Raw genomic sequence first — 15,259 nt, forward strand, 5'->3', positions numbered from 1 at the left:
TTATATAAGGCTCAAGCATTGAGAGCATGTGGCACGATGAATGTTTGGAATCATAAGGCCATTAGAAAAACAACGCTTTGCCCTAAAAACCTTCAAGGAAACAGGAAATCATGCTTGTCTGACATAGAGATCTCCCAGGTTACTAGCCGTCGTTTTCCTCCTACAGCTGCGCATCTGTCAGGGCTCAGTTAGCTCGCGGTGGCGGCAGAGGTGCTGGGCAGAGAGTGGATATCCACAGAGGGCGTCCCCCTCCGCAGAGAGGGGTGCAAACAGCAAGGACTTTATTGCATGGAAACGGCTGGAATGCACAGGAAGAATCAGTCGTGGCATCAGATATGCCACTGACCAGGGAGCTGGGTCCTGCTTTCCCCCCAACTCTCTGCCCCCTCCCATCCAAAATTTATAAGTAAAGAAACTTTAGAAAAGGGAATACTTTTATTTCAGCAGGATTAAATCTTGTGAGGTATTATGAAAGACTCCTGTGATCTTGTACCATGTTTGAATCGTATAATACGATGATAGGTAATAAGGATGCCAACAAGAATTGGAGATGCATTTCTGAAAATGTTATTAGAACCAGGAGTGTTAAATACTACTAAGCATTCCCAGCGCATTGTGGTGCGTTCTGCTCAGGCGTGCGGAGGGGTGAGCCCGGATACATGGCAGCGTGGATTGGCCTCCAAAGCGTGGGCTGGAAGAAGCTGGCTATAGAGACACGTGCTGCATGAGTCCCTTTATGTGAACCTCCAGGACATGCACAATCCACCTGTGGTGATAGGAATCGGAGCAGGGTTGCCTCTGGTGGCGGTGGGAGCACAGGTGGGGGAGCAGAGTGGAAGGGGCGAGAGGACTTCGTGATGGGGAATGTTCCGTATCTTAGTTTGGGAGTTGCTTATAAGTGGTCAGAACATTGGTCGGAACTCACCGACCTGCCCGTAAGATTTTGAATCTTACTGTACGTGAAGGAAATCCTTTAGATGCGCAAACGTGTGTATCATCGTTACATCCCGAATCCCACGTTTTTAAACCATGGCAAATTGAAAAGAGACCTTGGAAACTACATTTATGATCTGGAAGCCAGAGGAGGAGTTGTCAGTTTTTAATTTAATCTGCTAGATGCCTGAGGAGCAAGTCATTTGGTGATTCGTGCGGCCGGCACTTCTCAGGGCTCCTCTGGTCTGCTTTTTCTGGCGAGCCGGATCCCAATGACAAACAGATGGAGGGCACAGCGATGTGGTGGCTTTTACGTCCATTTTGCAGCGTGGCCTTCCGGATGACAGCCGTTCTTGATAAATTCCGAGAACGCTGAGAACTGAGAAAAGGCAGCCGCAGCAGATTGGTGTGGGAATTCTGGGCTAAAGCAGCTGAGTCGTGAGCAGAATAGGGGAGCAGAATTCCTTGACGGTGTGTAGCCTTGTTAGTGGGGGAGAAGGAAGCGTCTGTGGGGAGGGCTGTGGTCAGTGACTCGGGCACACGCGGCCAAAGCTTCAGGAGCTGGTGGGAGGGAGGGTGGTCGGTCCCTGACTCAAGTGTGACGGCTCCGAGGGCGCCCATCGGCCCCTGGGGACAGCGCTGGGGGGCGTTGACTCTGCCTGTTTGATCTGAGAGCCAGAGAGGCAGAGTCAACGCCGCCGTCTTCGGCGTTCCAAGTGATGACACACTCACTACTTGTAGGCTGACCATATTAGAAGAAGAATCAGTGATTTCTGCTTTACAGTACAGAAAATAATGTGTGTGTATTCATGCTGGGGATACAGAAATGTAAACTGAGTCGATGCTGTCTAACTTGCCCAGTGGTGTTTGTGTTTACTTATTTATATAACTTTTCTTTAATTCAGGAGATCCAGCAGCGGCACGGGTTAGCCAATTCCATCTCCTCCTACCTTATTAAACCAGTGCAGCGCATAACCAAGTACCAGCTCCTTCTAAAAGTACGTATGACGCATCCTCAGCCTGCAAAGTGTATGATTGGTACATTGCTATTGTGACTTTTTTCTTTATCTGTAAAGTTCCCTGAATTTTAAAAATGACACCTAGCATGTTTTGTTTTGTTTTAATTCATTGCCATTTCTTTCCCTGACCAATCTCTTAGTACAGCAGGTAAATAAGAGTATATGCCTCAATTATGCCCCCTAAACGTCACTGACCAACCCTCGTCAGTAACACAGAATGAGAAAGAAAAGAGAAATTGTCAGTCCTGGAAATTTATACCATGGCTCCTAGTATGGCTGCTGACTAGGGTCCAGGCACTGTGCTGTACGCTTTGCATAGATGAAGCCAACCTCACACAGTGCTGTCTGCAAGGTGGGGCCTGGCCGTAGGGTGGGGCGGGCCCCCAGTCATCACTGGTCCCCACCACCGGGGGGGTGGCTCTGCACTCAGGCCAGGCTGGTGCCCAGGTTTCCCCTGAACACAGAAGCACTACCCTCTGGTCTTGTCATTTGTCGCGCACAAATGTATACAGTTTGTTCGTACAAATTAAATCACAAGTATTTGAGTCACACTGACCTGCTTTTTCTTGGTTACGGATGATTATAACTAAAGTCACACTTGTAAAAATTCTAATAACTATTAGTCTTGGCAATTGGGTGGTAAAGAAAACTTAGAATTTGTGGTAAGAATGTCTTAGAGTGCATTCTATATGTAATTGACACATATTTTCTTGACTACAAGAAAAATAATCTACAGCCTCCATCTAATGGTGTTTACCCTGCCATTTCATTGGCTGGTGAATGTTAGTAATTAAACATTAGAATGTACCAGTCATTTATCCCAGGAACAGGATCTTATGAACCTGTGTCCCCAGTTCAGTCCTAGCACAATAATAGGAGGCAATAATGACATTCAGAAGAGGGATTTATGAATACCTGAAACTCTTCTGTACTCTCTTTATTGGTAAGAAAAAATGGAGAAATAGTTAGGAAGTGGCTGCCTTCCTTGTGGTTCCCTTCTGGAACTTTCTGTCGGAGCAGCTCGCTTGCCCCTCAGCATCAGGATCTCCCTGAGGGACTGTCCTGTCCCTGCAGAGACTTGTGAGCTGAAACTGCACACTGGAAGCCGGGAGGCTAAGCTGTTTATCTTAACATTTGCTCTTCGCTTCCTAATTCCACAAAGGCAGTTCACCTCTAGCGCCCTCAGGATTGAAGGACTTGTTTTAGCCCGTGGCTCTCTACAGACTGTTCCTCAGTGACCTCATGTCTGGTCACTCGCTGGCTGGGGCTGGAACTCATAACCCTCCCTTGATTCTGAGGAGGGTCCTGGAGAACAGGAGTGAGCGGTGTTGATCCCCAGCCAGGAGCTCCTGCCAGTGCAGCTGCCTCCGTGCGTGGAGGCCCGCTGTGCCATGCTGCTCAGAATCATAGGTAAACGCCATCTGGTTGTGAGTGAAGGTGCTTGTCCGTAGCTCAGTTGCTCCAGACCATTGGGTGTGAGGCCAGAGCTGACCTTACTGTCATGTCCCTCTGTTGAGTCCTGGGACCCAGAGCGCTGTTGCTATGGCACTGCCTGACCAGCAGTCATTAGTGTACAGGTGAGGTGTCTTGGAGCCCAGAGGAGTCAGAATTTGCTGTCCTTGCTATCATTCATCAATGATGGTGACCCTGAGATCCGCGACATAATCACTCCCAGGGAGTGTGATGCAATCATGGGAGCTTCTAAACATCCTACAGGCAGAGGGCGTTGCACCATCAGTGTTCCTACAGCGTCACTGCTCCTGCCGCACACTGTGCAGTTCCAGGTTCGATGGCCCTGCGTTCATGGCACCAGAGGCTCAGAGTCATGCTGGGCCCTGTGAAAGCTCAGTGGTACTGGCAGGACCCTGGCATGACCTTCAGCCACACCAGTAGCTGACTGCTCTGCTCTCCTAATTAAATATTTTTATTTGTCATTTTTGGGGCTTGGTAGTTGACATGTATACCAATTTTATCTTAACTTATGACTTCCCCTGGTTTTTTCTGATGTGAAGAAATGTCCTGATTGAGCAGGACAGACCTGTCGGTCCATTGGACACAAAGACAGTAATTCGTTTCCTGTGAGACTATATGCCCAGGAGACCACAGTCTGTTTTTTTATCTTAAAAATCAAAGCTCTTTCATTTCTGCAAAGATCTTGGTGGTAGAGCATGTCGCAGTCTTCGCCAGTTCATGGTCTTGGTCTTCTGCAGGAGCTCCTCACGTGCTGTGAGGAAGGCAAAGGGGAGATCAAAGACGGCCTGGAGGTGATGCTCAGCGTGCCCAAGCGAGCCAACGACGCCATGCACCTCAGCATGCTGGAAGGTACCGGACGCCCCACACCTGTGTGCGCTTCCTGCTGACATCTGTGAATGGATTTCCCTTTCCCTGAAAACCTTGGCTTCATGCCTCTGTGTTTACTTAGGAGTAAGAGTCTAGATATGAATGTCTTCTTTTTTAAAGAATTGGTTTCATTGCTTCCCTTAAGATCACGTGAAATGCTTCCACCTAGCCACCTGTCCCTGTCCCATTACTGGGAATGGCCTCTCCCCACTCTGAGCTTCGTATCGCTGGCCTTCACCTGCCTGGTCTCTGTTAGGTGATGGGTTCGGATAGATCAGTCCCCTAAGATGAGAAAATCCTTAAAGAGGCTTGTTGCTTCCCCATCTCTGCATCCATTGCATCACTTGCCTGAGTCTGGAACACGTAGTGAGTACCACACAACTGCTTATGCAGATGAAGGTGGTATATAACATGGTAGAGAATCAGATAAATACACTTTAAAATGTTGCCATTATAATTTCTGTGAATGCTTCTGCTTAAGAAGGCGATTCTGTGTTCCAGAGCTTAACTCTTACTCTCAGGTTGCACACATTTACAAGAAGCGCTGCTGGCCTGTGCGTGTCATTATTGCTGGCCGCACTGAGCAGCACACTAGTTAGGGCAAAGGTGCTGCTCTTGATCACAGACACCAACAGTCAAGGCCAAGCGGCATGGCTTTCTTTCTCTGGTGTAAAACGCGGAGCTGGCGTGGCAGCCCTTCCTGACGCCAGGACTCGGGCTCTGCTCCTGCTCGTTTCTCTCCACGCCTCGGATGTGCCTGGCTGGCTCAGCTCAGGATGTGCCTAGACTGTGTTAACCTTGCATCGGGCAGGAAGTGGGGGGTGGGGTGGGGCAGGGAGCAGCTAGACGTCATACATGTGACTCTCCCCATGCGGCCTATAGGTGTGGGGCTCCCCAAGCTGCAGAGGATGCTGGGAAATGGAGTGCTCATTTGAGCGGCATGGAGGGGGCTTCTGCTATTAGGGAAGAGGGGGAAGTGGAAGTTGGGAGACAATTAGTCCCCACCTGCCCCAGGAATCTTAGAGTCCTGGCAACGGGTCCCTTCCATGAAGAGATGAGCATTCATTAGTGAAAGCCAGCCAGTGGCCAGAGCATGACTGATTCGCATGAAGAAGTTTGCATGCAGAGGGAAAACTCCAGAGAGATGAGTACCCAGAAGGAAGGCTAGATGGCCTTGTGGAAAGGCTGGGACTGCTGAGGAATGTCCTGGAAGGGTGTTCTAGGCCCAGGAAGCAGAACATCAGGGAATCATTCTGGGTGGAGGAGGTCTGTACGAGGAGTGTTGGGAGTGTAGGTGACGAGGCATGGCATTCTCAGCTGATGGGAATGCCACCCTAAGGAGCTAGAACATAAGGAATAATGCCAAGAGGAATCCCTGCTTTAAAAAAACAAAAAAACAAACAAACAAAAAAAAAAACACGAAAAATGTATTAAAGTCTTGTTTCAGGAAGAATTAGCCTTTCTCGGATGGGCCAGTGCTGGGGAGGCAGGAGTCAGGGGCCCAAATGGAAACGTTAATCTGAGATTTAATTGATGGGCATTTTACAAATGTTTAATAATCATAATGCTATCCTTTTTATTTTAAATTGATTGTGCCTCCTTTTTTATGTTGTAGGGTTTGATGAAAATATCGAGTCTCAGGGAGAACTCATTCTGCAGGAATCCTTCCAAGTGTGGGACCCAAAAACCTTAATTCGAAAGGGTCGAGAACGGCATCTCTTCCTTTTTGAAATGTCCTTAGTATTTAGTAAAGAAGTGAAAGATTCCAGTGGGAGAAGCAAGTACCTTTATAAAAGCAAATTGTTTGTAAGTATTGGCATTCGGAATTTTAAGTTTAAAGGTAACACAATTGCAACATTTTTGTAGGTAGAGAAAAATTACTCTTTGTTGCCTTCAGGTTATCCTAAAATGTGGAAAGTCCAAAATTGTCCTTTCTTCAGTGAAATTCTTTGACAGCTATGAGTCCACTAGAGGGCGCTCCTGAGTTTGCGTTTTCTTAGACTTAGGAGACTTGCTTTTTCTAAATTCCGTAGACTCTAACTACAGGATAAAACACATTTTGTAAGTGAATTTAAATCATTTGCCTTTCGTGTACCTTAACTAGTTTTATAAATACACAAAATGATTATATCTCACTATGATTTTGTGCAGTACTCATATCATTGTAATTAATTTTTTATTCACCAACATTGGAACATACTTATGCAGCCTTACAGGGTGGCTCACTGTGGGATCTTAGTGACAAAATTTGATATATTTTCATTAAAAATAAATTTAAAATAAATAAATATATGGGTTTTACAATAGCAAAATATGATTATTGGAGAAAAATATATGTAAGCAAAAATCGTTTTAAAGACCCACAATCCCACTTGTTTAGAGACAGCTGCCCTTGAGTGTTTGGCAGATACAGTGATGCATTTGAATTCTTACTTGTCATTGTACTTCCTGGCAAGAGAAACACACCTGGTGCCTTTTCCATTCGGAGCACGTCCAACCAGTCTCTCTATAAAATCACATGTCAACTCAGAAAAGTCTCAGGCACATGTCGTCCCCAGGGTCCACTATATTTCCTTCTTCCCTTAGTAGCAATATCTCAGAGGACTGTCATCAAAAAATTTCTGGGCAGGCTCAGGCAGTGGGAGGATTGGGCAAAACTAAGGAAAAATCACCATCAGAGAAAGAATAGAAAATGCATTAAAATTTGGTTTACTTATACAAGGTATGGCAGATTGCTTATAAATATTGATAGATATTTGGAATTTGGATAATTTATATTGTATTCGTTACATGTTTTTATGGTATCCATATGTTAATCAAATTCCCAAAGTAATAAAATACTACCAAGTGTAGAGAGCATCTGAATAATAATCTCTGGAATTTGCAAGTTCAAGCTAATGGTTTTCATACCCTTTCCTTTGGCTGACATCCTGTTTGAGATTGTCTTTTGGATCACAGCCACCTTACATCATTTTAGATCATATTCTAACTGGAAAGAAAAAACGCAGCATTGCTGGCTAGTAATCTCACTAGCTGGCTCTAATCTAGCCTCAGAGACCAAGCTAGTCTGTTTTAGAAGCTGATACATCTTCACTTAATTTATCTTTTAAAAGTTTAGGTTCCCTCAGAGGCCCCTCTGCGCTATGAATCGCTCTGGGTTATGAATCACTTCCTTCGCTGGAGGCGGAAGAATGAGTTGGGGGGAACATGATGTGGTGGGGTTGAAGGTGTTGAACTTCATCTGCACTCTTCCGTGTTCCGCATATTACACCTACATATATTACAGAGAGCAATTTTGTCCTTAGCCCTTAAAATTATTGGTGAAATACTAAAAGTTTATGCGATTGATAAAGAAATTGGAAAATAACTGAGCTGTTAAAACACCATTTTGCCCTCCATGAAGGTACTTCATTCATGCGGAAAATGGGAGTGGCAGCTCTTTCACAACCAGAACAAACGCATTTTGTTATTTATAAGGTTGAAATGGGTCAACTCTTAATCTTCCAGATAATAAGGTTTCAGATACTTTGCTTTTTTCCCTCTGGACTTGCTTGTGGACTTGCATCAGAATCTCCAGTAAGGGTGCTCACAGGATATGAAAAAGATGAAACCAGTCGTTTGTAGCCTAAGAACAAAATTTCCTTATTTTCACTAAAGTGAGGGCTAAGGATTACTTACTAAAGTTAACAAACTACGTTGTTATAACCTAGCATGACCACATGGTCTCTGAATTGTACTCTCATCTAATTATATCATTGTTTTTTACGCAGACCTCAGAGTTGGGTGTCACAGAACATGTTGAAGGAGATCCCTGCAAATTTGCACTGTGGGTCGGGAGGACGCCAACTTCAGATAATAAAATTGTCCTTAAGGTACGTCCATGGGGACATTGGGGCTATGCTCTGTGACATGTTTATTGTGGCAATGAATGCTTTATTTTTTCCTGTGGTTGAAACTGTTGGTTTTCATATCACTTTATGTGTTACTTTTATGTTCTGTTGGGATTAGTGATTACCACAAGAACAGTAGAATAAATTCAGTTTGGTATTCCAGGGATGAAATAACGTGAGCTAAACTTTTGCTTGCTTACTCAAATCAAATGGAGCAAGTCTTCAAACTTTTCCCGTACTTCCAGTCTTGAAAAGAATTGTTCATTCCCTGAGAGATGCAGGAAGTTCAGGCCCAGGAGGCCAGAGAGACGGGCTCACAGCTTCCATGCACACTTGACCTGTGGTTTTAGAGGAAAGGGGGCACCTGGTGGAGTGTGACGGCCTTGGACAGTTTCAAGGCTGAACATGCCAGCCGTCTCCATGGGGTCCTGGGCTCTTTGGCTTTCCAGTTTGGAGGCAGAGGAAAAGGGGGCATAGTGATCAGCTACATGGGTTTTATGTAATGTTTTGATTTCAAGTGTTTCAAAGACACTAAGGGTAGTTTGAGGTATCTAGTCTTTCGGGAGGAAAGTATCTTTGAATATTTGATTCGAACTCTGTCTTGAATATACTGCCCTCTCCTAAGAATGGCAAAGGGCTCTAAGGGTGTCTTAGTGTACTTCCCTCCTTCTGTGTTTGAGAAAATACAGATGGAACTGTCTGTTGGAGCTGTCTGGAAAGACCATAGTTGACTTAAGGATGTTCTGGGGAAGATGTAGACAGCGATTAGTAGGATATTGGGAGACGAGCCAAAAGCTTAACGGGCCTCTGGTGTGTGGACTTGCATGTCAGCGATTTTGCCTTGCATTCCTTTGAATCTCTGTGGCATTCCCAGCAGCCCCAGGTTATTCAGCAGCGCGTCACTCATAGAGCCGCTGACGGTTACACCATTGCGCTTTAAGGTGTTTACTCACATAGAAATGAGGAATTGTTTGGCAATGAATATATGATTACCAACCCAGTGTGTTCTTGTTAGTACTGGCAGAAAGCCCTATAAAACATAAATTGCACTGTTAGCTAAATATTAGATAACTGAACTTTACTAAGGCATAAAAAATTTTTTTTAATTGTTTTATTGCTTAAAGTATTACAAAGAGTATTACATATGTCTTCTTTTTTCCCCACCCTTGACAATCCCCTGGCCTCCCCTACCCCCCAGTGTCTTATGTCCATTGGTTATGCTTATATGGTAAGGCATAAAATTTTAAAGTATCCTCAAGATGTTAAAACTTCCAACTTATATTAAGTGTTTATCCAGATTAGCTGCAGTGACATATGCCAAAGGGTGTATCTAAGAAATAGTGCCAGATATTTTAGCCAGTTATGGATTACTTTCATTTGGGACATAATAAAATACTCATGATGCAGTTGAACAAAAGACTTCCTGTGGGGTTTACCAGATGACAGTTTTCTAGGGAGTTTTGAGTAATATTTTTCTGACTTCCAAGAAGAGATTAAACAAAATGATGTTCTCATTAATTTTAGAGATTGCTTTGTGGTGATGACATTGGTGTGAATGGTGATGACAGTGGATATCGAGGTGGTGGCAGTGGAAATGGTGATGGTGGTGATGGTGGTGGTGGTGGTGGAGATGGTGGTGGTGATGGAGGTGGTGAAGGTGGTGGTGGTGGAGATGGTGGTGGAGATGGTATAAATGGTGGTGGAGATGGTAGCGTTGATGGTGGCAGTGGTGGTGGTGATGGTAGTGAAGATGGTGGTGGCGGTAGTAGAGATGGTGAGGTGGTGGTGGTGGTGGAGATGGTGGTGGTGTCAGTGGTGGAGATGGTGATGGTAAATGGTGGTAGAGATGAGTGTAAGTGATGTGATAGTTGAGAAAATGTTTTGGTGGTGGTGGTAGTGGAATGTGGTGGTAATGTGGAGGTGGTCACTGTCATAGTTGTCATGGCAATGATGCTGATGGCCTGGTAGTTGTAAAACAAAATGTGGTCTTTTTTTACTTTTATAGTCTGCAAGGGAGAATTCTATTTCTAAGTCCTTCCTTAAATGGATTGAGACTACTAGGAGGGTTATCCTCTATAAATGTAATGATAAATTCGCTTTATATCATGAGAATTTTCTTTATTTCTGAACCATAGTAACAGTTTTCCTGATTTGTCTCCAAACTTGGCCAGATGTTCTTCCTCAGGCGCTTCTCTTTGTGTAGCCTCTGCACATTTGGACCAGGCATTTAAATTCCAGTAGGTCTGTGTGTTCAAGTTTTCCACCCTGAGATGCTTATTTCATGCACAAACTCCCCTGCTCCCTAATCACGCTGCTCCGACCCCAAAGTCGGCGTGACTGCTCTCCTGGCATCAGATTCCGGAATGGGAGCAAGAGCCCCCTTTTATCCTATATTTGCCCATTACTGTCCCTCAATAATTTTAAAGCCATATCCTCCAGTTGAAGCATTTTATTTAGAGAGTTCTCAATTTTAATTTCCTTTCCCACCATGGGCTTTGGCTTTCTAGTTTCCAAACAAGGCCCACCATGAGGACATGGTGGGTTCCCCTCCCTTTGTGATCTCATCTACAATCCACTGACGATTGTTTTAATCATTTACAGGGAATCATGTTTATATCATAGGAGGCTGATGTTTTCCATAAGGAAATTAAAACTGTTACTACGGCCCAGGGCATGTAAAAGGGAACACAAAGCGCCCCTTTGAGGCAGTGAGAGAAAAACCTGGGCGGAGTCACGCCATGTGTGTTCATTCAGTAAATGCTTGCTGAGGGCCTACCCCGTGCCACGTCCAGAGAACCTTTCTCCACGGGTATAATAAAGGGCAATCCACCACGTGGAACTGGCAATAGGATACACTCGTTTATTTAGCGGTTTATTCCCATTTACAGCTAGGGGTCGGTGAGTGCAGAGCTGGGGCAGGCTCTGTCCTGTGCGCTGGGAACTGCAGCCTCACCTGCTGGCGGTGGGACTGGCATTCTCTGTGTCCACGCCACAGGCCCTCTTTACACACGAGGGTAAGGGAGCCCGAGGACACTCGTGCTTGTGGAAATGTGGCGGCTGCAGCTGCTGTCCGATGAGTCCTGTGACGGGCAGCATGACCAGAGGTTCAGGGTCCATGGACACTTTGCCAGCCACTGACCACTTCTCTTGACCTGAGTTGCCTCAGAGCAGTTTTCGTTTGGGCTGGCTGTGTTTTCATGTCTTCCCGGGTCCAGGGAATGATCAGTGATTAGAATATCCATTGATGTGGACCAACATAAGTGCTATAAAATAAAAATGGTTTTGATTTAAAAATGTTCAAAACTAGGGTCATTTATTTGGTGGCATAAACATCGGATGGGCTGCTTTTCTGCTGGAAAGCGATGTTTAAAATGGGAAGCTCCAGCGATGCGAGGCCTGCGTGGTTGGGGCAGGATCTGACGGTTCTCGCACCGGTTCAGGCTTCCAGCATCGAGAACAAGCAGGACTGGATAAAGCACATCCGGGAGGTGATCCAGGAGAGGACCATCCACCTGAAAGGCGCCCTGAAGGAGCCCATTCACATCCCCAAGACGGCCCCGGCCGCGCGGCACAAGGGCAGGCGGTGAGTGTGCGCGGGAGGTGTGGCTAAGCTTGTTTATTTAATGGGGAAGGAACAAGGCAGTGTTACCGTAATATTTTTCAAAAGTCGTTTTTCTGACATTTGGAGGAATATGGTTTTTAAACATAGTTTATTCTTAGCAATGAAATTGCTTCGTCAAGACAAGACCCTGCTTCCGCTTAAAGTGCAGGGCTGTATGCGAATCTCTGGCCACTTTGCCTTTCCCACCCAGTGGTGAGTCCATCCGGGCACATGTGCAGATCTACATGTTTCTGGAAATAATCATGTCAACTCTATTTTTTATTATGTGAATTAAATGGAATGATCTATGTTAGATACTTAGCCCAATGCCTGCAGAAAGCCTGTGCTTAGCAGTCAAATCCGCGTTAACACAGGGGAGGTAGCAGCTGTCACGAAGACTGACTTGCACCCCTTGAAACGCGGCCATTCTTTCTCCAATGACCGGTGGACGAGCCTGACCAGTCTAGAATAAAAAGCCAGCAGAGTCAGGAATTAAAAATGTCCTGTGTCTCCAGGGACGGAGAGGATCTGGACAGCCAAGGCGACGGCAGCAGCCAGCCCGACACAATCTCGATCGCCTCCCGGACGTCGCAGAACACACTGGACAGCGATAAGGTACGCTGCAGCCAGCCTGCACTGGGACGCGAGTGCAGCCGGTCTGGTCTGACGGGAAGTAGTCTCGTTCTGTCTGTAAGTGACAGTTGTCATCAACATTTCAAACAGCTGCTCTGTGCTGAGAGCGGTGCCAGCACCAGAGCCAGGGCGGAGACTGGGGGCTTCAGGGTTAGAAGACGTTTACCCTGAAGATTTAAACAAACCACTTGCCCTTCCCAGTGCTGTGCCTGTTCTATCAGGTGTCCCCTGCAGGGTGTTTAGCTTTTTCATTTTATATTAAGCAGAAGAACCTGTTATTTTAAAACAATATGACAGAGAGCCCTGGTGCATAAAAGTGGAGCTATTCTGGTTGAAGCAGGGACATGACTCCCTCCACTTGGCCCTGAGACGCCTTCCAGACACAGGAAGTGCACCTGGACCGGGCCCACGGCTGCGCCGACCGCCAGTAAGCTAGATCTGATTTGTGTCAGAGTCCACAGCGGTGGCCTGCAGTATCCCAGGATCCTGTCTTGTGGAGTCAAAACGCCTGCAGAATAAGTGGGCAGGAGAAGCTGGGCTCCTGGGCTTACACGATGCCCAGGTGTCCTCAGAAAGCCCGTGGGGGACATTCATCTCCACCACGTCTGTTCCATCTGGGATGAGCACCTGCCTGCTCTTTCCTAGACATGAACCAGATTTTAAAAATTATTTGACAGAGAATAGGGGTTCAGAAGTCCTGGGTTCTCTCTGCCTGGTGCGAGCTGTGCTTCCTCGTGTGAGACCTTCGTCTGGGTCGTGAGATGCAGGAGCTCTTGGTAACACCTTCCAGGGCCCGCTCACGCGCAGGAAGGAAGTGCCCTGACCTCACTGCATTTGGGAGTGGTTGGCGGCAGAGAGGGAGTCCCACAGCGGGGTACTTCAGGTGGCAATCCTGACAGTCCCAGACCTCGGTCTTTTCTCACTAAGTTTTACAGAAGAATTCATGGTATTTAAATGTCATTCCCAAGTAAGTATATTCTAAAATACAGCTTTTCTACAATGATTTCATTTTCAAAATGCTTCTAGTTTGAGTAATTAGTTGTTTCTTTTTCTTCTTTTTGAGTTCTCTTAATAGTAAGTCCTGGAACTTCAAATGCTTAGAATATGAGGACTGAAGCATAAAAACAATGTCTCATTTTATTTTGCTCAGAGCTCAGTGTATGAGAATTCAGCAAATATTGCTTGCCAGTAGGAATAATGAGGAATAAGATAAATTACGTGTTCAGGCTTGTAGTGCTTAATGGCATCTCTCCCTGTGGCCCCACCCCAGAGCCGCTGAGTTAAGAAAATGAAGTTTGAGCCTGGAATCATTTCATTAGAGTAATTCTGATTATTTTCTTTTTTAAAAGATAGTAATTGAAGTGATTGAGTAATTTAAGTACTCTGTTTACATAAGAATTATAGTAATAATTCTTAATAGTTATGGGAGCTAATAGATGCTCAAGTTAAGGGCAAAAGCCTCTTCATTCAGACTGTCTCACAGCCTCGCCTTTGTGAGAATCACCCCTCCAGCACTAGGCCCATCCGGCCCCAAATTCACCTTCTTACCACATATATTCTCATGGATCTGGCCTGGGTTTATCAGAAGTGAGTTTAAAGTTGTTTTTTAAGTTTTTTGGATGACATTGCCAAAGAGATAAATAAATGCAACAAGTTCTGCCTTTTGGAAGGTATGTTAAGACTTTTCTGGAGGTTGGTCCAAGAAGAAAGGCTGACTTTGTCTCTTCATGGGGTTTATGTATAAACTAGAGGCCCAATGCACGAAAATTCGTGCAAGAGTAGGCCTTCCTTCCCCCGGCTGCCAGCACCAGCTTCCCTCCGGGACCCGGACCCCGGCTTCCCTTCTCCGGCCGCCAGCAGGCACCCATGACCTAGGCTGCTTCCCTCCACCGGCCATTGGCAGGCACCCGGGACCAGGCTGCTTCCCTCCTCCGGCTGCCAAGCAGGTACCCAGGACCGGAGCTGGCTTCCCTCAGGCCGCCCGAAGGCACCTGGGACCTGGGCTGGCTTCCCTCTGCCCCGACTTCGTCAGGAAGGATGTCTGAAATGATGTCAGTCTAATTAGCATACTACCTTTTTATGATTATAGATGGGTGTGGTGGGAGTCTGGAAATGCTCCCTGGATGTAGTAAGGGCTCCCGAGGTGGCTTCCCACCATAAAGAATTAGGGTGCTAGCATCCCAGTACATTCCTGGTCCCCGGAGGCATGGCCAACAAGTCCACATGAGGGTACACACAGAAATAAGGCTCTATCCTGGAGTTAGGAATCACATTACTAGCTCTGCTTCGGATCTGTTATGGCTTAATAAATAGGCTTATGTGAACTTGGAACCGAGCCTGCACAACTCCAGTAGAAAAAGCAGGCATCATCCTAAGGGCTGATGCCATTAACAGCAAATTCTATTTGTAACCAATGAAAGAGGAAGAATAAATCACTGTGAGAAAAGTGTAGGTTTGCAGAAATTGATCATTCTACCTGGATTAGAATTTTTAAAGAACTGCCTATTAAATATTTTAGGTAATTCACCAGTTTCTGTTTTTCTCATCTAATGTGCTTTCTCTGAACTTCATTGTGTAGCTCTGTGACCCCGACAGGCCCACTTCTGTGAAGGCAGCCACGCCCCCCACCCCCGGCCCCCAGGAGGCTGTGACAAAGCCTGTCACTCAGCAGCACCCAGCTAAACACTCCCCTGATTCCTACCCATCCTGAAGGAATGCCACTCAGGACTGAGGTGTTGTAAGTGGGCGTGGCACTAGTTCCTGATACCCCTCACGAGACCACAGGTCCTTCATGGGCTCGAAAGGGTGAGGAAGGATGAAAGGGCTTCCCCAGGTCGTAGAAT

At 46.0% G+C, this 15,259-nt stretch overlaps 1 protein-coding gene across 9 annotated transcripts in view; it reads left to right on the forward strand.

Moving 5' to 3' along the window:
- Nucleotides 1-15,259, forward strand: part of TRIO (trio Rho guanine nucleotide exchange factor) — a 307,705-nt gene that overhangs the window by 209,923 nt on the left and 82,523 nt on the right. For all 9 annotated transcript variants that reach the window (XM_036309518.1, XM_036309520.1, XM_036309519.1 and 6 more), the window contains 6 exons: nucleotides 1,839-1,931; nucleotides 4,163-4,274; nucleotides 5,908-6,098; nucleotides 8,063-8,164; nucleotides 11,623-11,765; nucleotides 12,299-12,398. In XM_036309518.1, the coding sequence (XP_036165411.1) occupies nucleotides 1,839-1,931; nucleotides 4,163-4,274; nucleotides 5,908-6,098; nucleotides 8,063-8,164; nucleotides 11,623-11,765; nucleotides 12,299-12,398 (741 nt within the window). The remainder of the gene's footprint in view (nucleotides 1-1,838; nucleotides 1,932-4,162; nucleotides 4,275-5,907; nucleotides 6,099-8,062; nucleotides 8,165-11,622; nucleotides 11,766-12,298; nucleotides 12,399-15,259) is intronic.

This window comes from Myotis myotis, unplaced genomic scaffold, assembly GCF_014108235.1.
Source record: "Myotis myotis isolate mMyoMyo1 unplaced genomic scaffold, mMyoMyo1.p scaffold_m19_p_5, whole genome shotgun sequence".
Classification (NCBI taxonomy): domain Eukaryota; kingdom Metazoa; phylum Chordata; class Mammalia; order Chiroptera; family Vespertilionidae; genus Myotis; species Myotis myotis.